Below are 23306 nucleotides of genomic sequence, written 5' to 3' on the forward strand. Positions count from 1 at the left end.
CACATATATCTGCAGAAGTGAGAGCAGATACGAAGGAGCACAGCTAGAGGTCACTTTGTAAGCAAACATCAGAGCTTTGAATTTGATGCGGGCAGCAACTGGCAGCCAGTGCAAACGGGTGAGTAGCGGAGTGACATGTGCTCTTTTGGGTTCATCAAAGACCACTCGTGCTGCTGCGTTCTGAAGCAGCTGAAGAGGTTTGATAGAACTAGCTGGTAGCCCGGCTAGCAGAGAGTTGCAATAGTCCAGTTTGGAGAGGACAAGAGCTTGAACAATGAGTTGGGCTGTATGTTCAGATAGGAAGGGTCGGACCTTTCTGATGTTGTAGAGTGCGAATCTGCAAGATCGAGCAGTTCTAGAAATGTGGTCAGAGAAGTTTAGTTGGTCATCAATTGTTACTCCAAGGCTTTTTACCATTTTGGATGCAGTGATGGTTGCTCCATCCATCTGGATTGAAAAGTTATGGTGAAGAGTCGGGTTGGCAGAAACTTCAAGCATTTCCGTTTTCGTGAGGTTAAGCTGAAGTTGATGATCTTTCATCCAGTGTGAAATGTCTGACAGGCAGGCTGAAATGCGAGCTGGAACCGAGGGATCATCAGGGTGAAAAGAGAGGTATAGCTGGGTGTCATCAGCATAGCAGTGGTAGGAAAAACCATGTTTCTGGATGACTGTTCCTAAAGATGTCATGTAGATAGAGAAGAGAAGTGGCCCAAGAACAGAGCCCTGAGGTACCCCAGTGTTTAGATGCTGTAGGTTGGACACCTCTCCCCTCCACGACACCCTGAATGACCTGTCCGAGAGGTAGGAACTGAACCATTGAATAACAGTGCCTGCGACGCCCAGTGACTCAAGCGTAGATAGCAGGATCGGTAAATTGGTGAAGATTGCTGAATTTTTTAAATATATCAGATATGTTATGTAACGATAGACTGTATAAAACTAATAATTGCAGCCCTCAGAATCTAATTAGAGCAAAAGCATGGTCACAAAGACTTTATATAAACAGTTTTTTTTAAACTCAAATGGATTGCTGAGATACTCCTTTTTACCCCATGAGATTTTTCAGAGAGATAGAGATAGTTTTTTCAGGCTAGACCTAAAAGAAGTTTACTTAATCCTAAAAAAAATTCCAAAAATTACAGCATTTTGAAAAGAAGTAATTTTATATTGGAAATGTTTGGATTATTCATTCATTCATTCATTTTTCTTTAGTTTAGTCTTTATTTCAGAGGTCAGAGGTTATTATGGCATGTTTTACGCAACAGATGCCCTTCCAGCCGCAATCCAGCTTGCGAAACACTCATACACTCTCATTCACACACACACACACACACTCATACACTACGTCAAATTTAGTTTATTCAATTTACCTATACCATATGTCTTTGGACTGTGGGGGAAACAAACCACCTGGCAAAAACCCATGTGAACATGGGAGAACAGGCAAACTCCACACAGAAATGCCAACTGGCCCAGCCTGGACTTAAACCAGCAGCCTTCTTGCTGTGAGGCGACAGTGCTAACCACTGAGTAACTGTGCCCCCATGTTGGGAACATCCCACAAATAAAATCTTAGTGAAAACCTATATATATATATATATATATATATATATATATATATATATATATATATATATATATATATATAGCTTTTTCCCATTTAATTTTAATCCGCCAAGGGTCATTATAAATAGCAGGTCAGAACTAAGCCTATTGTACAAAGTATTAAACATTTACTACTACAGTTATTTCTGTAAGTAAGAAAGTCAGAAATTTTATTTTGATGTCTGAGCTTAAAAAGTGGTTAATAGTCTATTTACATACAGGGTGATTCAAAAATAATATCACAACTTTGAAAATTGAGAACTCTGCAAAGAAGAAAAGGAGAGCTGCTAAGCTCTTTCTGTCATCGATTTAAGGAAGCTCTGAAGTTTCATTTGGTTGCCTATTTGAACGAAAGGTACCCAAAGCAATGGATTGGCCGACTCTGGCCTCCAAAAAGCCCTGACCTCAGACCCTGTGATTTTTTTATGGGGGTACATTAAAGATAGGGTGTTTCGACCACCTCTACCAGCTAACATTAAGGGACTAAATGAAAGAATAACTGCAGCTATCCAAACTGTTACGCCCGAGATGCTACAGATAGTGTGGAACGAGTTTGAGTATTGGGTTGATGTCACTCGAGTGTTTGGAGAGAGTCATGTTGAACATCTATGAACTTGTTTTCTGCTGGAAAAAAAACTTTAAGTACTCTTCACATTGATTAATTTCCCAAGGTTTCATCATGTTTCTTTGATTATATACAGATTTTCAATATTGTGGTATTCTTTTTGAATCACTCTGTATTATAACTACATCATAAATACAGATTAGTACTATAAAAGGCCAAAAAATAGAGAATATAAAAAAAATAAATATTGTTGAACTAAAATACACTAAATTCTTTCTTAGAAAAAGCTCTAGGGCTAAACTTTAACAGGATATGTATAAATATAAAATCATTTGTACATTGAAAATATCACATAGCATCATGCTGGAGTATTTTTAAGCAAATGTATCATGCAGGAGTATTACAGCATACATAATATCTCGACTAAGTGCCTAATCAAAGAGAAGAACAGAATTTTCTTTCAAATTATAAGAAGTTGAAGTAGGATTATTGGTAAACTTAATTTTGCCTGTATTATATGATATCCCTACTGAAAAAACCAGCTTAAACCAGCCTAGGCTGGTTGCCTGGTTTTAGCTGGTCGACCAGCCTGGTTTTAGAGGGGTTTTGGCCAGTTCCAGGTTGGTTTCCAGCTATTTCCAGCCTGGTCTTAGCTGGTCAGGCTGGAAAATGACCAGCTAAAACCAGCTTGACCAACCAAAACCAGCTCTGTCCAGCTTAAACCAGGCTAGTCAACCTGGTTTTAGTTGGATTTAGCTGGTCCTTTTCCAGCCTGACCAGCTAAGACCAGGCTGGAAATAGCTGGAAACCAGCCTGGAAATGGCCAAAACCCCTCTAAAACCAGGCTGGTCAACCAGCTAAAATCAGCCAACCAGCCTAGGCTGGTTTAAGCTGGATTTTTCAGCAGGGATAGCTTATGAATTTCACCTCTAGGTTAACGTCAAAACAGCAAAACTGTTATTTGTGTGATAAATTGAATATCAGAAATGGACAGAGTTTGAACTGGGTAAAACTGGTTTTGATAAGGATTCTTCAGATTGTTTAATAATGCATCTTAATGAACAAAATATGCATGAAATATTACATTCTAGGCATAAACTTACATTCTATGTAATTGTGTCTTTTTGTAATTGGCTGTCTTATGCTTTATTTTAAGGAACAATTCCAATACTAGATGTTTTTAATGGCTGTGAGTTATTGGCTTTGTTTTAAAAGATTTCTGCCTATTACTTGTGTGTGTTTTATCTTCCTGTTTCTGACAAATTAGTTTAATTATGCTTGTAATTGACAACATTTATTCTGATATTAATGGACGACTTTTTGCTATTATGCATGATATAAATGATGCATGAATTCCCCAAAACAAGACAAGCACAAGTATTCACAGTGAGACCAGTTTATTGGTTTTCTTATCACACTGATTGAGAACTCTTTTGCTCAAGATTTCTCTTAAGTGGTTTTAGTCTAGCTTGTGGCCTTGGAGGATGAGCTGACCACTTTTCCATCCACCACCTCTTCCACAATGGTTACCACTTTGCGTGTAGTGGAGGTTTTGCTTGAGCTTGTGGTAACACTGGAGAAGTAGACAGAGGAAGAATGTTACATTATGCTCACTTTTTATAATTAATATTTACATTTTTAGCTAAAGATTTTGTGTTGTAGTTGTGTCTCACCTAGTAGCCTCTCCATCCAGCAGTCTTCTGTACTCTGCAATCTCCATCTCCAGTCTGGTCTTGATGTCCAGAAGCATCTGGTACTCTTGTCTTTGACGCTCCAGATCAGCACGAAGCTGCATCAGTTGCTCTTCCAGGCTGCTCACCTGGAACTGGTAACCAGTCAACATGTTTGCGTAGCGGGCCTGTGTGTCTGCTAGAGTGCCTTCCAATGATGCTTTCTGTTGGGAGAAAGTCATTATTATTAATATAAACTATGCTGATGACAACAAAACGCACAAATCACAGATTCCTCTATCTGTTGTTGCTTACCATGCTGAGTTGTGACTGTAGTTCGATTTGAAGACTCTGGAGTGTGCGCTTAACCTCTGTGATTTCAGAGCGGGATGTTTGGAGAGTTTCTGTGCTCACAGCAACTTCCTTGTTGAGGGATTCACTCTGTGAGAGAAAATGCAACAGAAAAGCGGCCAGATGAGTCTTTGGTTGGTTTTGATTCTAATCTTGCTTTACAAATTTAACATGTTAAATATTTTACCTTGGCCTGGAACCAACCCTCAATATCTTTCCGGTTCTTGGCAGAAACTGCCTCGTAGTGCTCGCGGATTTCAGCCATGATCTTTGTTAAGTCTTCCTGTGGTGCTGCATCGACCTCAACGTTTACTTGTCCGCTCATATGGGTACGTGCTGCCAAGAGTTCCTGTAGAGGCAAAGACAAACCCCTGAGCATTTGCTTGACTAACATACTGAAAGAAACTATTAAATGTGAACTATTCATCAATTTACCTCCTCATGGTTCTTCTTGAGGAAGACCAGTTCTTCTTTCAGTCCCTCAATCTGCATCTCCAGGTCAGATCTGATCATTGTGAGATCATCCAGCACCTTCCTCAAGCCAATGATGTCTGCTTCCACAGACTGCCTCATGCTCAGCTCATTCTCATACCTGTACAGAAATAAAACCGATATAAATGTTTTCGATCTATTATAGATTTTGCAAGTGCTTTTTAATTATGCAAGTCTTACAACAGTGGACTTACTTGACCCTGAAGTCATCTGCAGCCAGCTTGGCATTGTCATTGCTGAGTAAGATGCCTCCATTTACACCAGTAGCATGCTGGATCTTTAGGGATGCAATATGAATATGCATAAATGATCAATTTTAGACCACTCTTAAGGCAGAACTTGACAAATGCAATGCTTTTCTTAAATAGTTTGAAGCATCAAACCTTCATAAAAAGATATTTGAATTTGTTAGTTTAGAAATTTAGTGATAAAATTGATCAACACATTTAAAAGTTGTAACGTACCTTGGCCTGGAGGTCACTGATTGTTGCATAGTAGGCACTGTAGTCACGAGTATTAGGCGTGGCCTTGCTCTCCAGGAACTGGCGGATCTTCAGCTCAAGATCTGCATTGGCCTTCTCCAGGGAGCGCACCTTCTCCAGGTAGGAGGCCAGACGGTCATTGAGGTTTTGCATGGTGGCTTTCTCATTTGTAGACACATCAATGGCATCAGACAGGTTGAAGCCAGCACCACCATCAAATCCTGCGCCGCCGCCAGCAGAGTAGGATCGGGAAGCAGAAGAACTGGAGATGCGAACACCGAATCCTCCTGCTCCTCCGTGCACACTACCAGCACGCATTCCTGTGACACGACCAGCTCCACCACCAGCGACAGAGAAGCGAGAAGATCCTCCTGAGGACATACGGATGGATGAAGAAGACATCATTTTGAAGGAGTCTTGCTGTCGTCGTCTGCTCTGCCTGGAGAAGGAGTGAGCGGATGAGTTTAAAGAAGGTGATTGTTGTCCCTTTTATTTGGACTAAATATGGGAGGGATTATAATCAGAGCCTGAGGCTGTGGAGAGTGAAACCTTCCGATTCCCCAAGGCAGAAGGTGTGATTGGATGTTTGAATGGTATGTTATCATTTTGAGTTTCACATTTCTGTAGAAATAAGTCAGGGGGGGTATGCAGTTTCACCTGTCAGGCCTTATCACTCTTCACACTACTCAATTGCATTGTCTGTATTTTTGTCTCTGGAAAATATGTTGTTACTTGTTGGCACTGATGTTGGGACACATACATCGACATGCTTGGTAACATTTTACAACAATATCTCATTAATTGAAGAGTATTAATGCGTTAATTAACATTGTTAGTTTGTTATAGTATTTATTAAGCTATTTTGTTAGTTCATGAACACTTAGGTCCAGTTAGGGTAACCTATCGAAACCTTTTCAAGCCTATTGAAACCTTGTAGTTAACTGGACTACCTAAGCAACCCTGTGTTACACTGGATTGTTATCTCCCAAAATGTGCCTCAGGCAAGATAAACCTGTTTTATTAGTTGGATGTGGCTTGTCGTCTTAACTGTAAATCTCCAGATTTCTAAAAATTTGGTCACACCTTAAAGTAGATGGCCTTAAGTAGGCTACTACAAAGTAAAATACCCAAAAGGTTATGTATGTTCTGTGTAACTAAATGTTGGTTTGTGGTTAGAGGTTTGAATTAGGATGTGGTGTAAGGATTTGGGTTATGGCTAGGGGTGAAGTTTGCAGTGTAACTATAAATGTGCTTGCGGATTTCAGCCATGATCTTTGTTAAGTCTTCCTGTGGTGCTGCGTCGACCTCTACGTTTACTTGTCCGCTCATCTGGGTACGTGCTGCCAAGAGTTCCTGTAGAGGCAAAGACAAACCCCTGAGCATTTGCTTGACTAACATACTGAAAGAAACTATTAAATGTGAACTATTCATCAATTTACCTCCTCGTGGATGTCAATACAAATACTATAAATTTGTATACTATAAATATACAATTCGCCAAGTTTCATCTATATATTGCACAATAAAAGTGTACAAAACTATTAACTCTCAGGCGTAACTTGTACAGAGCATCTTTCATGCAAAGCCATATTTCTTCATGAGGTAGGACAAAGTTTGGTGACACTTTATTTTGATGGTCCATTTGAGTATTAGTAGACTGTCTGCTTAATATCTGCTGATACTGCTCCTTCAACAGACGTTAAACTGACTATAAGAAACGTTGCAAGTTCATGTCAACTTACACTAACCTTAACCCTAACTCCAACCTGACAGTTTACTTATAATCTAATGAGAATTAGTTGGCATGTAGATGCAATGTAACTTAAATTCAACAAACAGACCATCAAAATAAAGTGTGACCCAAAGTTTTTAACATAAAGCTTGTTAGATTGAATACATTGACATACATTGACAGCTCTTTTGCTCGCAAAATGCATTGATTAGGGTTTATGTTTAATTTTTTTTATCCAGTGAGAAGTGTGAAGAAATAAAAAAGGACTCATCCCTCAGCCTAAAACCCTACTGGGCAAATAGCTAATGTAATGACAGAAACTGACAAGGAAGTGACTGTCAGGTTGCAAGTAAACCGACAGGTAATGTTACTGCAGTGTCAATTCACTTCTGCAGAAATTTCACTTTTGTTACGACCCCCTCGTTTGAGTTGCAACATAAAAGAGCTCAGACAACAAAACGATCTATATGCAACTTATTTATTGTACATAGAACTAACAGAACAACAAATCAAACAAATGTCTAGGGATAAATAAAGAAGATAAAGAACTTAAGAGATAATCACAACTAACATTAACTGCATAATATAAATAATGCAAAATAAAACCATAAGGTTACAGAATGAAAGAGACTAAACCTAAATTGATTAAACCAATTGGTTGGCAAGCAGGCAGCCAATCAGGTTCTGCCACATCCAAACTGGAACCTTGGGGTCGTCACACTTGGATTGTGCATAAATCAAATGAGATCAATAAATCAAAAACTTAGTTTAGTAAAACTTAACACCTACATTGTCCATTGTGATGAAAAGGAAAGTTAATTCAAAACTAAAATAAAATAAAAATACAGTTAACTCACCCAAGGATGTTAGAAATTGGTAGCCATTAACTTCTGAAGTAGGAATTCTTTCATTTTTAATTTTAAACAAAAAGAAAATAGCAGTATGTAAACAAATATATGAATTTAATGAAATATAAATTGTGCATCCTAAATTAAAAAAAGATTAATTGCTTAATTCTGCAGAGCGAATTTATTGTTTATCTTCTAAGTCAGCTTTGTAAGTTTTCTAATTAAAATTCAGAGTATAATTTTAAAAAGCTTTCTAAAGTCCAGCTATTGTTATGTCAGCTTGGAGTGGAGCACAGGCTTGTGTCATTATCTAAAGAGGAAAACGCTGGAGGCATCAGGTTACAGCTGCCAAACCAGAAAAATCCAATGTAGTTGCATAGATTTGAAAAAAGCAAACCAGGTGTGAAGTTGTTTATCAATGAAAGACTGTACAAGTCACTACAAAGTTATAGTTATGTCACTGCAGACATCTTGCAGGTCTGAAAAGAGCATGTATTTACCATTCTCAAAGTTTAAGAACAATAAAAAACCAAGCTTGTAATTGCTTTACTCTATTCAATCAGTTTGCAGATACTTTAAACTGACATAAGAATTGCTACATGTTAGCATATGTTTTCTTGCTATTCTGTGGTTATTAAAGTAGGTCATTGATAAAGCCAAAGAATTATTTTTGATCTGTTTTCAAGTTATTATTTTGACTGTCTAAACTGCAATGAACTTGGTTTAAAATACCAGAGTAAAGCCATCTGTTAACAACCCCATTCAATGCAGCCTCCGAAGTACATAACCTGGATGATGTCATTTCTTAGACACTTTTGGCCTTTGTACTTTGATATTTTAGATCATTTTAGATCACTTTTCAAAATGTTTATTTTACTAGAATACAACTTTCAATGGAGAAAGACTACTTTTGCCTTCTTAGTGGCATTGTTACAGTGTCTGTCTATCAACATGGACAGACTAGTTAAAACTTGCTCCCTGTTGGATAGCATTTCCTCAAAAGGTGGTGGAAAGCAACTCCATTATACACTGTGGCAGAGAAAAAAAGTCTTATTGTGGACTGAATCCAGGGTACTGATCCCGCAGAGGTCAGTATTTAACAAACAGTAATGGTCAAAGGAGAATCTGATGTTGAAATTGACTTTTAGAACAAGCGTCTTTTAGTGTAGCATCGATTCGACAAGGTGTTTAAAATATTCTTCAGAATTTTGTTTTGTCCGCATTGAGATTATAGCATTGTGCAGTTACAGGAGTTTCATAAGCGGTTTGCATCCGAGATGTTCATCTACCCCACCACCCAAATGTGCTCTATCGGATTGAGATCTGGTGATTGTAGAGGTCAGCCAAGTGTAGTGAAACGATGAGATTGTGTGGTGATAGAGAGATGGACATGGTCACATCAGGAAAAAGATAGGCTATAGCATTTAAACAATGCTCAGTTGGTACTTAAGGCTGAATTATACTTCTGCATTAGTGATCCCGGTATATAAACCCGGCACATACCTTGTGCATAGTTGTGCATGTATACTTTTGTGTTCTGTTTGTGTTGCTCTGCCTCCATGGGACTCGACACTTGTTAAACATTCGCTCCAACCAAAGACTGTAAAAAATATATATAAAGCTCTCGGCCCCGCCCACACTTATCTATGTTACCAAGCCAACCAGTCACAGAGCTTGCGCCATGCATCGTCAAGATGTGAGAGGTGTCAGTGTCAATGTCAGCCATGGTGAAGGGTATGTGACAAAGTTATGTGCAAAGGCAGCACCATCTGTGTTCACTCAATGCAGGAGTATAAATCAGCCTAAAGGGGCCCATAATATGCCTTGAAAAATTCTCCTCACCATTGCACCATTTCATTCCTTTTACACCAAATCCTGACCCTACCATCCCAATCTTCCCACAGGTATTGAGGATCATCAGATCAGTAAACCTTTTACCAATCTTGAGCCCATGCAAATTGTGCCCTCGCTTCGATAATCTTAGCTATCAGGAGTGTCACAGATGTGCTCTTCTGCTCTTCTGTTACTGTAGCTCATCTGTTTCAAGGTTAGATGTTTGTTCAGACCTTGGTGGTAACAAGTGGTTATTTAAATCACTGTCTTTATACTGTATCAGACGCTCAAGTTTGACCACTCTACTCTGACCTTTGGCATCAAGAATCAAAGAGAAAACTGAAATTATGCCATTTTTAACAAACTGAACAAAATTAAATTTATTTTGAGCTTGTTTTGGCAGCTCGAAACGACTCACCAAAACAAACTTGTGGAGGAGTTCGTTTTGGCTCCTCAACACTTTTGAGTTATCATTGTTTCCATGGCAGTTACGCAATTGCTGGATGTGTTCTGGAACTCTGCCTTCTTTGGCGTGCTTAGTATTTCATATCCACAGAGGCCGGACAGGAGAACAACATCTAACTAAACAACACCAAGATAGCATCGTGAATACACGGAGGGTTAAGTAGCAGAGCTGATAGACATATCTGCACCTGTATGTTATCGGTTGCAGAGAAATTTTATTTAAGACTCTAAGGTGGTCACACACTGGACAAGAAGAGCCACTGCATCGCATCATGTCTTTAAAAGTTCTTAACGTTGTATAGTATCTGTTTGCAGCAAATAGAAAACAATGTAAAGATATGCCGTGCCGCAGTTGGTGCTTCTCATCTGATCACTAAAAGGCTGTTGTTTATGAAACTGATCTTCTCTCACAGCCACCATTGTTGTGTTTAGTGGTAAACACCAGCAGCCTGACACATTTACAACCCTGCATACTGCAGCGCAAGGGTGTTGGAATGTTTGAAATCAGTATACCATCACCTTCGCTGACTTCTTTTTGCCCGCAATTGAAGTACGAGAAGTATAGTAGGGCCTTTGAAGCACCTTACATCCTCATTCTGAAGCTTGGTTTGAACTTTGGCTGATTGTCTTGAAGACATCTGCATGCCTAAACATGTTGTGTTGGGTTGCTCTTGGCTGGACTCATTTGCATTCATATGCAGTCATACAGGTGTACTTAATGAAGTATGAAAAGGAGGACACATTGTGGATTCTGAGAGAGTTGCAGAGGAAAATACTTTTACCAGATATCTGAATGTGACCACAAAATTAATCCAGCCATAATCCACCAAATATTTTAAAGCATCCATATGATCCTCTGCTATAAAAGCAGTCCCAAAATTAAGAATGACAGAGCTCCCCCTAGAATTATCAGTAGTGCTTACAAAACAGTCTATTTCATCTATGTACTGCCAAAAGTTATTTTCATCCTCACCCAGCAGGCAGATTGAAGGCAATCTAATTATGTAAAGGGTCATATTTACAGGGAACTTGTAGGTCAAGGCTCAGACACACTCTCCCAATTCAAAACTAGATTAAAGACCTATCTGTTCAGTAAAGCATACACTTAGTGCACCACTTAGGGGGCTTTCACACAGGTTATGCATCTTGTTGATATACACTGTGAACATCAGCTACGCTAATTATTTTCTTTATTCTCCATTTCCACCTGGGGATACTCTTCCCGAGGCCCTCAGACTATGCAGAGTCACTGATTCGATCCAAGACCAACGACGAGATGATCCCAAGGTTTTTTATATCCTGGACCTGGCCGAATCCTGAGCAGCTACTGTGATGGTCATGGAAGAGTGGAGAACATGAGACTGATTCCTGTGACGCTCCAAAGACAGACAAGTCTTCGCTGAGGCCAGCTTCCAACCTCCGCCACTGAGACTGCAGCTCTGCACAAGACGTTTGGCCAGCGGAGAAATTAAAATGGTCGTGCCCAACTGAGTCTGGTTTCTCTCAAGGTTTTTTTTCTTCACTTCCGCCTTTAGTGAAGTTTTTTTTTCCCTCTCCGCTGTCGCCACTGGCTTGCATGGTTCGGGATCTGTAGAGCTGCGCATCGTTGGATTTGCTCTTCAGTATTTGGACTCTCAGTAGTGATTATTTAACCACACTGAACTGAACTAAACTGAACTGAACTTAAACACTACAAACTGAACTACACTGTTCCTATTTACTGTGACCTTTTATGTGAAGCTGCTTTGACACAATCTACATTGTATAAGCGCTATACAAATAAAGGTGAATTGAATTGAAAGTCAGTACCCCAGTGTTAGATTGTCAAACAATGATCTATAATATAAAATATCTGTACATTTGTACCCTGTTGTACTGCCTCAGGAACAAGCTTCAATATATTTGGTCAGTGTTGTAGATTTCACAGCATGTAGATTTTTAAAAAATGGTGATCGGTTGCCTTCTTGTTACTATACCTTCTTTGTCTTGTTCATCTTTATGTAGCTTTTATGTACACTAATATCAACACAGGCTCATTATAAAAACGTAGTCCTATATACATTTCTGCAGATCGTGAATTATGTAGCCAGAAGTATGTTTGGCTGCATTTAGTCTTTAAAACGAATGCTACAGGGTGATACGACGCCGTTCCTTTGTTCGCTCACCAAATGACCGCTTGCCTCCATATGGATGGCTTTTCTGCTCTTACCAGTTTGTCTGGTAGCTCGACATGTATGTCGGCAGACTTCAAACGCAGAGAGGAGTTGACCGTGAAAACAGGGTTCGAGTCTGATGAAGAATGGGTCCAGAAAGCAGGTAAGACGAAAACAAAAACTAAAAAGAGACGAGAATGTGGTAAAATCTGAAAACATGAAAAATCTGGGCTTTTCTTTTTTGGATTGCTTTTTAAAACACTGCGGTTGGGTTAGGGAGAGGGGTGGGCAGGTCAGTCTATGCTTTTTAAAAGGGTTGGTGCGGGTGGGTCAGTCAGTAAATCAATCAGTCAACAGCGGCCTCTGGTGGATTTACGTGACAACAGCAGGTGTGAATGGCACTCGCGTGAGAACTTTGAGATCTCACAGAGCATACACAGCGGCCTCTGGTGGATTCGCACAAACTAAAAATGCAAACAAAACATAGTTCCTATGACTTAATTTGCTCCAGAAATGTATATAGGGGTATGTGATCAGAATGAGGCTGGATTTACTAATGTTATGCCTCTACATTTAATTGTCATCTCAAATTCTCACCAATGATGTCATTTTTGGTCTTAAATACTGTGAAACAATATTATGAATTTTTTCTTAATACATTTTTTTAGGAGTTTTTTACCTTTAATGTATAGAACAGTAGAGAGTTATTGACTGGAAAACGTGGGAAGCAGAAAGGGGAAGGATTGGCATAGGACCTCGAAGTGGGAATCGAACTCGGGTCGCCGTGGGCACCTGAGTGCATGTGAATGCACTAACCACTACGTAATTGGCGCCAACATAATATTATGAAATAATATTACAATTTAAAGGGATAACCGCAAAATGGAATTTCTTTCATCTACTAATTTGGTCCCACTTTATATGAGGTGGCCTTAACTAATATGTACTAACACTGAAATAATCATTAATTACATTGTACTTATTGTGTAAATACATGCTTTTAATTCTGTCTGTAAATAACTGCATGCAATTACATCTGTAATTAATTTTTGAAATTACATTGTTGACCATCCCTTACACCTTAGCCCATTCTTAAACCTACCCATACCCCCACCTGTTTCTAACCCTACCCGTATCCCACCTTAAGAGCACCAGAATTGTCCTGCAATACATCATGAACACGGAAAGTATTTTTTGATGCAAGTGCATAGTAGTTAAGGCCACCTCATAAATATTGGGACCACTCTTTCTGTTGAGCATAAAAGAAGACAGTTTTGAGAATGTTGGAAACTGATAGCCATTGACTTCCATTGTATTTTTTCTACTATGGATAAGTACTGGTTTGGCTTTTGTGTTCAACAGAAAGATTTGGAACTACTTAGAGCAAACTGTGAGTACATTTTCAGGTGAACTATCCCTTTAATGTAACTTTTTATGTTAGTATTTTAAAATGTTTATTTATTGTTAATCTTATTATTATCAATGTTGAAAACATGTAATAATAAATATGAGGAAAACATGACACTTTAAAGCAGTGGTCTCAAACTCAATTCCTGGAGAGCCACATCTCCGCCTAGTTTAGCTCCAACCACCTACAACTCACACCTGGTTAATAGTCTTTAGAAGTCTTGAAAACCTTGATTAGTTGGATCGGCTGTGTTTGATTAGGGTTGGAGCAAAACTGTGCAGAGCTGCGGCCGTCCAGGAATCAAGTTTGAGACCTATGCTTTAAACAAAACATTTTAAGAATACTTTGATGAATACAAGGTTCAGTCAAATATACTTTTATGTAATAGAATATTTTGTAGCATTTCAAATGATTCATGTTTTAAAATTTAACCTAAGATTTTTACTTTAGTTTATCACTTTGTGTTTATATTTTTGCTTTATTGACATGTATGAGGCAACTGAAATATAAAATCTGAGAGTAAAAGAAGACTCAAAACACAAAAGCACATTCAGACCAGTTTATTTATTTAGTTTTTCAATCACTCTGAGTTAGTGTTGTTTTATCTCAAGAGTGTTTATCCTGGTTGGTCTTGTTTGAGATCTCACTTGGACTCGGTGACAGCCTGGGTGGAGGAGATCACTTTGCCATCCTTCACCTCCTCTACAATGGTGACCACTTTGCGTGTGGTTGTGGATGTGGATGTGGATGATGGTGCGGATGAGGATGTGGATGAGGTTTTGGTTGAGGATATGGTTTGAGAACTTCTGAGGTTGGGGAAAAATGGGAGCAAAAGTTACAGACTGCTCAGAATCACATCATTCACTTTTTGCTTCTGGAGTACATAAATATACATTTAAATTGCTCACCTTGAAGCCTCTCCATCCAGCAGTCTTCTGTACTCTGCAATCTCCATCTCCAGTCTGGTCTTGATGTCCAGAAGCATCTGGTACTCATGACCTTGACGCTCCAGATCACCACGAAGCTGCACCAGTTGCTCTTCCAGGTTGCTCACCTGCATTTGGTAACCATTCAACATGTTGCCGTAGCGGGCCTGTGTGTCTGCTAGAGTGCCTTCCAATGACGCTTTCTGTTGGGGGAAAGTCATTACTCTTAATCCTGTGTGATGGTATACAACAGCAAATGTGATGATCTGGTCACCTACTTACCATGCTGAGTTGTGACTGCAGTTCAATTTCAAGACCCTGGAGTGTGCGCTTAACCTCTGTGATTTCAGATCTGGATGTTTGTAGGTTTTCTGTGCTTGCAGCGACTTCTTTATTGAGGGATTCACTCTGTGAAAAAGAATTTACAAAAGTAGGCAAATGAGATTATTTTGGGGATTTGCTTTTGTTTTGTTTGCCTTTGACAAACTTGGGCTAGCCTGATATTACCTTGGCCTGGAACCAGTGCTCAAGATCTCTTTGGTTCTTGGCAGCAACTGACTCGTAGTGCTCACGGATATCAGCCATGACCTTTGTCAGGTCTTCCTGTGGTGCTGCGTCGACCTCTACGTGGACTTGTCCGCTCATCTGGGTACGTGCTGCCAAGAGCTCCTAAAGGTGCAATAGCAAACCACTGAGCATTTGCCTTATTGGGCGAAGTATCTTAGTTATTAAAGAGTGAGATCTAATCACCAATTTACCTCCTCGTGGTTCTTCTTGAGGAAGATCAGTTCTTCTTTCAGACCCTCGATCTGCATCTCCAGGTCAGATCTGGTCATTGTGAGCTCATCCAGCACCTTCCTCAAGCCAGCAATGTCTGCTTCCACAGACTGCCTCATGCCTAGCTCATTCTCATACCTGCACAGAAATCAAACCGTTGTTACTCAAGCCCATTTGACATGGTGATAGCTTTTCTTTTGGTTTACTGTATATGGACTTACTTGACCCTGAAGTCATCTGCGGCCAACTTAGCATTGTCAATGCTGAGGTAGATGCCTCCATTTATACGAGTGGCATCTTGGATCTTCAGGAGACAAGAACATAGGCAAATGTCATCACATAGGCAAAAATCATTTGGAGACCTGTTCTGCAAATCTTCATAGAATCTGCTGCTTTATTTTAGTACATTATTAGGAAGGTAAGTTGGCAAAACATAATAAGTGCTTATTTTAATATAATAAATACCACATACTTTGTTCTGGAGGTCACTGATTGTTGCATAGTAGGCACTGTAGTCACGAGCAGAAGGAGATGTCTTGCTGTCCAGGAACTGGCGGATCTTCAGCTCAAGATCTGCATTGGCCTTCTCCAAAGAGCGTACCTTCTCCAGGTAGGAGGCCAGACGGTCATTGAGGTTTTGCATGGTGGCTTTGTCATTTGCAGACACATCGACGGCATCAGACAGGTTGAAGCCACCACCGCCACCGCCAGCGCCACCGCCAAAGCCTCCGCCATAGCTACCACCACCGAATCCAGCACCACCTCCGAAGCCGCCACCGCCTCCAGCAGAGAAGGAACGAGAAGCAGAAGCACTGGAGATGCGTGTGCCATATCCTCCAGCTCCTCCGTGCACACTGCCTGCATACATGCCAGAGACACGACCACCTCCGCCACCGCTACCAGACATGGAGAGGCGAGATCCTCCACTCATGGAGCCCCCAGAGGACTTGAAGCTACTACGACCGTATGAAGACATGCTTGTTGAGGGGAGGCTTGCTGCTCTCTTCTCTGACCGGAGAGTGTGTGAGAAGTGAGGAAAATAACTCCCATCATCCTTTTATTTGGATAAACGGGGAGGGAATCGTCAGGATGGGCGTTTTGGATTATCCGAGGAGGTGGAGTGCGAAACCACTGCCTCTCCAGAATAAACATGCAGGATCACACACACGCACTCACAAAGCATTAAGCCAGCTGTATGCTCTGAATGTTTTCAAGGTCTGATTTAGTGTAGCTGGATTTTATAGAAAGGCATTTTGCCATAGGGAAGTCAGTCCAAGATAGCATGCATATGTTTTTGATTTGCACAGCTCTGCTTTTCTTCTTGCAGTTTAATTCAATTACTTTTTGTACAGTCAGAATCTTCTGCATCTATCTATCTATCTATCTATCTATCTATCTATCTATCTATCTATCTATCTATCTATCTATCTATCTATCTATCTATCTATCTATCTATCTATCTATCTATCTATCTATCTATCGTAGTCAGATATTTCTGCATCTATCTATCTATCTATCTATCTATCTATCTATCTATCTATCTATCTATCTATCTATCTATCTATCTATCTATCTATCTATCTATCTATCTATCGTAGTCAGATATTTCTGCATCTATCTATCTATCTATCTATCTATCTATCTATCTATCTATCTATCTATCTATCTATCTATCTATCTATCTATCTATCTATCTATCTATCGTAGTCAGATACTTCTGCATCTATCTATCTATCTATCTATCTATCTATCTATCTATCTATCTATCTATCTATCTATCTATCTATCTATCTATCTATCTATCTATCTATCTATCTTTCTATCTATCTATCTATCGTAGTCAGATACTTCTGCATCTATCTATCTATCTATCTATCTATCTATCTATCTATCTATCTATCTATCTATCTATCTATCTATCTATCTATCTATCTATCTATCTATCTATCTATCTATCTATCTATCTATCTATCTATCTATCTATCTATCTATCTATCTGTTTAGTTGCCTGCGCATAAGACAGCTGTATCAATTTCGGCTAAAATGGACATTTTTAACCCTGATTTTACCTGCAGAAATAAATGTGATTTTAGCATTTGTATCACTTAAAACATTTTTTTTTTAGAAAACCATAAAATTCAATGTTGACACTTTAATGACTTTAATTTCTATTAAACCTGAGGGAAAACTGTGCAGCGAATGCAGGAACTAGTAAAGTGAGAGTTTTTGCCCTCAGGCTGCCAAAAGTGAGACACACCCAGAAAACAAGCTGCAGCATAGCCATGGTTACTCTGTCACTCATATATATATATAAAACATAAAACATTATGTTCTATTCAGTTGTGTCTTTTAGAAAATACTTTTTATCATATGTACATACAAATATAGTGTTAAATGCTTTATACTTTTTAATTAAAAAGTGCATTTTGTCAGGTACTATTTACATAACTTTCAAACCTAGTTACTTATTCATCTCAAGTGATCCATTTTGTTTGGATTAAATCGTTCTTTACACTACACTTTCTAAATCTAAAGTATAAGGACAAACCATAATGCTGTTGCCATGGCAACAAAAACAAATATGAAAAAGGGGAATAACTTTGAGTTACAAAGCATTGAGGCTGTAAATTTGATGGCCTGATATGAACAAAAAGAAAGCCAATTAATGATTAAGCTTCAGCTGATAGCAGTTTTATAGTGAAGAACTGAAACACCTTGCATCATAAAACTACACAGAGAATTAGCAGTAGCAAAAACACTTTTAATTGATTTACTTGGTGCATAAATGATAATAGCATTCATTCTTTAGCAAAATGCAATGTTGTATTTAAATCTCATCGTAAATTATTATTTTATAAGTCATTAATTCATTTTCTTTCGACTTAGTCTCTTATATATCAGGGGTCGCCACAGTGGAATAAACCGCTAACTATTCCGATAAAAGTTTTACGCAGAGGATGCCCTTTCAGCTGTACCCCGGTACTGGGAAACACCTATACACTCTCACAAAATACAATTTAGTTTATCACCAATAGCGCATAGCTTTGGACTGTGGGGAAAACCGGAGCACCCGGAGTCCACACAGAAATACCAACTGGCCCAATTGGGACTCGAAACAGCGATCTTCTTGCTGTGAGGCGACAGTGCTAACCATTATTTCATAAGTAAATTTTGAAAAGAAAGTGAGAGGTCTTGGAGTTCATCGCCAAACAAACCTACTCCACCCATTCTTTAAACAACAGTATCACACTTTGCATTTCTTTTGCATTTTGATTTTGCATAGACTTGCTTACAGTAAACAACCGTTTGTTTATGACTGTTCCTATGTAGGTGTAGTATGAATCTGCATATATACCTGCAACTGTGTATGAAGAAACCCACCTGGGAAGGTATATGAACTTCTGTTGAACTCCACCAGCATTTTTAAAGCTGTCAAAAAAAGGGTGGTACTCCTGAAGTTTTATGCACTTAACGTGTAAATAAAATACAGGGAAGTGTCAGAGAAAAAGGTCAGACATTTGATGATATATAGGGTTTTATGGTACACACAATTTACACAGCATGACAAATAAAGGAGTGTGACATTTAATGCCTGAAGTATGACAAATAATGCCGGTTACCTATCGAACGCAGAATAGTAATTAGGTGCAAAATAACAATTTAGCAATTTGTCATTGCTCTCTGAATTATTCAAAGCCTATAGTGTGCAGCTGGTGAATAGGACTTGTGTCTTTTGTTTTTGTGTCTTTTACGTTTGTTTTTGAGAATTAATTATTTATGTTTTCATAATTTACTTAGAATAGTCATAAAGCAATGCTGAAACACATTGGAAATTTAATTCATTTGTTTCCTTGGGGTTATTACATCATATTGGACTTTGTGAGTGATACTTGGATTAAGTTAATGCAATAAAAACATTCAGAATCTTTTATGGCCCTTCTTAATAATCCAGATATGACTCACATAGTCAATTAGTAGTTATTTTTTGATTGCCTTTTCTTTTTTCCCCTTCAAACAAAAGAATGCATTTTAATTTGTTTGTTTTTTTGTCTTTTCTAGTTTCTCACTGCGTTGCCTTTGTGCCGTTCCTCGCTGTGAATGTGACCCTTTATAAGCAGGTAAGCGTTTGAGGACAAAGGGTGTGTCAGATCAATACAAAGCGCATGTTAGGTAACATCTAGAGAGTAACAAGGGGACAGATTCTTTCATTTTTCTCCCTCAGGGTTTGACAAGTACGTGCAAGTATGAGCCTAGAGAACTGTGTTAGCAGTGCCCTCCGCCCTCCTGTCAGTCACATTTAGTCCTTTTCAGAAATTCATAAATGATCTTGAGCAATTCTTTTCTTCTTCTGATGATTGCAATTTCATGATTATTTAGTTTTGCACAAGTTCCAAATGTTTCGTCCAAAATGTCTTAAGCATTGCATTAATGGGCATATGTTCTGTTATTGCTCTTTTAAAAAAGAAGGAATTTTAATAAACACGCTGTTTATATGGTGGCTCGGTGGTTAGCGCTGTCACCTCACAGCAAAAAGGTCGCTTGTTCAAGTCCCTGCTGGGCCAGTTGGCATCTCTGAATGGAGTTACCTTTGGGTGCTCCAGTTTCCCCAACAATCCAAAGACATGCGGTACAGGTGAATTGAATAAACTAAATAGGCCATTGTGGATGAGTGTGTATGGGTGTTTCCCAGTACTGGGTTGCAGCTGGAAGGGCATCCAATGCATAAAACATATGCTGGATAAGTTGGTGGTTCATTCCGCTGTGGTGACCCCAGATGAATAAAGTGACCAAGCCGAAAAGAAAATGAATGAACATTGTGTATACATGAACAGGGAACTAAAGCATGCAAAATTTAATCAAAGACTTTCTAAAGAAGTTTATATCTTCTTGACAACAGATGGCTATTTAATATATTTAGGTTTGTCAAAGATAGGTAAGAAATGAGAGAAGGTTGGTGTGGTTATTACTACTTGAAGGATGTATAAATAGGAAAAAAAATGCAAATGTATATATAAGCTTGTGTGATACTGAAGTATGATACTGGAGTTTAAAAAACATCCATTTCCCCTGAATATTTGAGCGCTGTTGAGCACGTTCTTAAACATCGCTAATTTGTCATTGTGTTTACATGCTCAACAGAAATCACTGTGATTGGTCGTGAAGGTCATCAGTTCACCGAACTCAAGTTTTAAAGTCACGCCGATTAGCTGATTTGTCTATAAGCTGATTGACAGGCGATCCACTGATGAATCGTGGCTTTAAAACGCTCCAGTGTCCCTGTATCTGTGCTTACACTCAGTAAGCAGAGGTAAGTTTGGTGAACTGATGACCTACACTTGACGGTCCAGAACGTTTCGTTGACATTGTGGGGAGAAAACTTGCAAACATACAGTACAGCAATTCATAGTCACACTGCTAGTGATTGAAGATTGATGTTAATTTGGCAAGCTGAATGCATTCTGTACTGCACAGGATACATGGCATGGAGGACATTGATTGCCAATCAGGATGCAGAACACAATGCGCTGAAGAAAAACTATGTCAGATTGGCCACGAAAAGTGATCCGCATTGTAGCGAAGGGTCACTGTAATATACAGTGCCTATAGAAAATCATCATACCCCTTTAAAATAATTACTTTATCTATCATAAAGCCTGAAATCAAATCACATTGCAAATAATTTTTCCAGCCTTTGAATTGTTTTTGTAGCCTTCTCCTGACAACTTTATCCCGAAGGTCTTTTGAAAGCAGGGTGTATTGTGAATATTATTATATATTATTTTTATCTAGAAATATGGATGATTTTCTATAGGATCTATATAATTTAAAATCATTTAACTACTTACATGTGTCTCAGTGTTGCTAAAAATAACACAGACCTTAACTAAAGTATTCTTTTTCCTCCTTAAACATTAAGCCTACAATCTTTGTCGTTAGTGTCAGTGTGTTTTATCTATGAGGTACTGAAGACAAATTCCAGGAATGTGCAAACAAAGACCTGTACAGGCCCGTCACATAATCGTCTGCTAGCCCTCACCCAATGAGGATCTTTCCTTTTCACCTGATCCTTCTCGCCGTGTTAGGGAATTTCAAAGAGTTTGTTGTTTTTGTGTGGTTTTCAAAGATTGATGGCAACCTTGAAGAGAAAAGATTCATGTCAAGAGGTTCATTAACGCTCGTGCTTGCAAGAAAACACCATATCATTAACCAAAAAGGTGTTTTGGGTGTGTTGCACTGTTCCAATAACAGTAATCTTAAATAAGCCTTGCTCACGTAAAGCTTGCAGCAAGTTTTTAGAAAGCTTTGTATTTTTTATGGCCTCTTTTCTCTCCATGACGTCCGATTTTAAGAAGAAAACACTGAATGGCTTGTTTTTTAGTCTTTAATTTAAAACTTTTTCCTCTGTAACCCCTTACGTAAGTCTTAAAGCATTAAGAGTAGGGGGCATTTTTAACAGAGGCTTCAGTTTGCTGTAGTTTTATTGGACCACCCAGTCCCCACCCCACTCCACCCATTGAAGCTCACGTTACTGCAGCACAAAGGCCCAAATCTGAAGTTTAACACATGCTCTGCCGGGTTCCTGCTCAGGAGAGTATTGATGTTTGACATACAGATTGATACTGTAAACAAGCAGACTGATAATGAGCAAGGTTGTGTCCTTCTGCAGATGTAAAGAGTGTTGAATTATTATTCAGAACCAGATTACCTTGTCTTACAGTGTTAAACATGATATTAGAATATTAGCTTACCACCATCTCCTGTTTTCTGTAGTCATCAACGGTAACACTTTATTTTGATGGTCAATTTGAGTATTAGTAGACTGTCTGCTTAATATCTGCTGATACTGCTCCTTCAACAGACTATATCCAGATAACATATGAATGTAGGCCACTTTTGGCAGTTATGCGGCATTGGTGGTCTTCTTTCGGCCCAGACAAAATTAATGTGAGCCTAAAGTGGCCCACCTGTACAATGGCAAAAGGGGGCCAAGAATTCCAATTCATATATGGGCCATTTAAGGCAACGATTTGGCACTTATGGCAAAATGTAATCTAAATGTGAGCCTAATGTGGCCCATATGGAAAACGGTAAATTTTGCCCAAATGAAGGATGACAAATGTGGGCCACAATTGGAAAAAATGTGGCACAGTCATTTAAGGGTAATCTGGGTCTAACATCCAAGTGGCTCACATGTGTAGGTGCAAATGTGGCCCAGTTATCTTAAGACATATGTGGGCCACTTTTGGAAAATATTCGGAACAGTAAACTCTTGCTAATGCAGCTGTGAGCCTATAATGGCCCAGAAAAGATATGAAAAATGTGGCCCAGTTATCTTAAAACATATGTGGGCCACTTTTGGCAAATATTCGGCACAGTAAGCTCTAGCTAATGTGGATTTGAGCCTAAAGTGGCCCAGAGAAGATATGGCAAGTGTGGCCCAGTTATCTTAAAACAAATGTGGGCCACTTTTGGCAAATATTCGGCACAGTAAGCTCTGGCTAATGTGAATTTGAGCCTAAAGTGGCCCAGAGAAGATATGGCAAATGTGGCCCAGTTATCTTAAAACATATGTGGGCCACTTTTGGCAAATACTCAGAGACAGTAAGCTCTGGCTAATTTGGCTGTGAGCCTAAAGTGGCCCAGAGAAGATATGGCAAATGTGGCCCAGTTAAATTAAAACAAATGTAGGCCACTTTTGGCAAATATTCGGCACAGTGAGCTCTGGCTAATGTGGATTTGAGCCTAAAGTGGCCCAGAGAAGATATGGCAAATGTGGCCCAGTTATCTTAAAACATATGTGGGTCACTTTTGGCAAATATTCGGCACAGTAAGCTCTTGCTAATGTGGCTGTGAGCCTAAATTGGCCTAGAGAAGAATTGACAAATGTAGCCCATTTATCTTAAAACATATGTGGACCACTTTTGCCAAATATTTGGAACAGTAAGCTCTGGCTAATGTGGCTGTGAGCCTATAGTGGCCCAAATGAGACATGTCAAAT

General features: G+C 39.1%; 2 protein-coding genes across 3 annotated transcripts; both read right to left on the bottom strand.

The window, feature by feature from the left end:
• Positions 1-3550: 3550 nt before the first annotated feature.
• Positions 3551-5642, bottom strand: LOC130246263 (keratin, type I cytoskeletal 13-like). Of its 2 annotated transcripts, none has more exons than XM_056479139.1 (7): positions 5148-5642; positions 4878-4960; positions 4627-4783; positions 4379-4540; positions 4156-4281; positions 3844-4064; positions 3551-3731 (listed from the first exon to the last, which is right to left on the bottom strand). In XM_056479139.1, exons 1-7 carry the CDS (start codon positions 5568-5570, stop codon positions 3635-3637), a joined length of 1269 nt encoding a protein of 422 aa, XP_056335114.1. In that variant the 5' UTR covers positions 5571-5642; the 3' UTR covers positions 3551-3634. The 2 variants fall into 2 exon arrangements, with proteins under 2 accessions (XP_056335114.1, XP_056335113.1); XM_056479138.1 differs by having other exon boundaries at positions 3551-3743; positions 5148-5641.
• Positions 5643-14149: 8507 nt separating this feature from the next.
• Positions 14150-16344, bottom strand: krt91 (keratin 91). The gene is made up of 7 exons (XM_056479134.1): positions 15780-16344; positions 15529-15611; positions 15289-15445; positions 15038-15199; positions 14813-14938; positions 14513-14733; positions 14150-14410 (listed from the first exon to the last, which is right to left on the bottom strand). The coding sequence occupies exons 1-7, from the start codon at positions 16281-16283 to the stop codon at positions 14248-14250; spliced, it is 1416 nt and encodes a 471-aa protein (XP_056335109.1). The 5' UTR covers positions 16284-16344; the 3' UTR covers positions 14150-14247.
• Positions 16345-23306: the final 6962 nt, after the last annotated feature.

The sequence above is a fragment of the Danio aesculapii genome, chromosome 19, assembly GCF_903798145.1.
Source record: "Danio aesculapii chromosome 19, fDanAes4.1, whole genome shotgun sequence".
In the NCBI taxonomy this organism is placed as follows: domain Eukaryota; kingdom Metazoa; phylum Chordata; class Actinopteri; order Cypriniformes; family Danionidae; genus Danio; species Danio aesculapii.

Bases quoted from the DNA above. Each gene is read 5' to 3' on its own strand.
- LOC130246263 (XM_056479138.1), bottom strand. From the start codon at position 5,570: ATGATGTCTTCTTCATCCATCCGTATGTCCTCAGGAGGATCTTCTCGC. The intron at 4,961-5,147 runs GTACGTTACAAC...GCATCCCTAAAG, and splicing joins TCAGTGACCTCCAGGCCAAG to ATCCAGCATGCTACTGGTGT. The intron at 3,744-3,843 runs GTGAGACACAAC...CTACTTCTCCAG, and splicing joins CTGGATGGAGAGGCTACTAG to TGTTACCACAAGCTCAAGCA.
- krt91 (XM_056479134.1), bottom strand. From the start codon at position 16,283: ATGTCTTCATACGGTCGTAGTAGCTTCAAGTCCTCTGGGGGCTCCATG. The intron at 14,939-15,037 runs GTAATATCAGGC...TCTTTTTCACAG, and splicing joins AGCACTGGTTCCAGGCCAAG to AGTGAATCCCTCAATAAAGA. The intron at 14,411-14,512 runs GTGAGCAATTTA...CCCCAACCTCAG, and splicing joins CTGGATGGAGAGGCTTCAAG to AAGTTCTCAAACCATATCCT.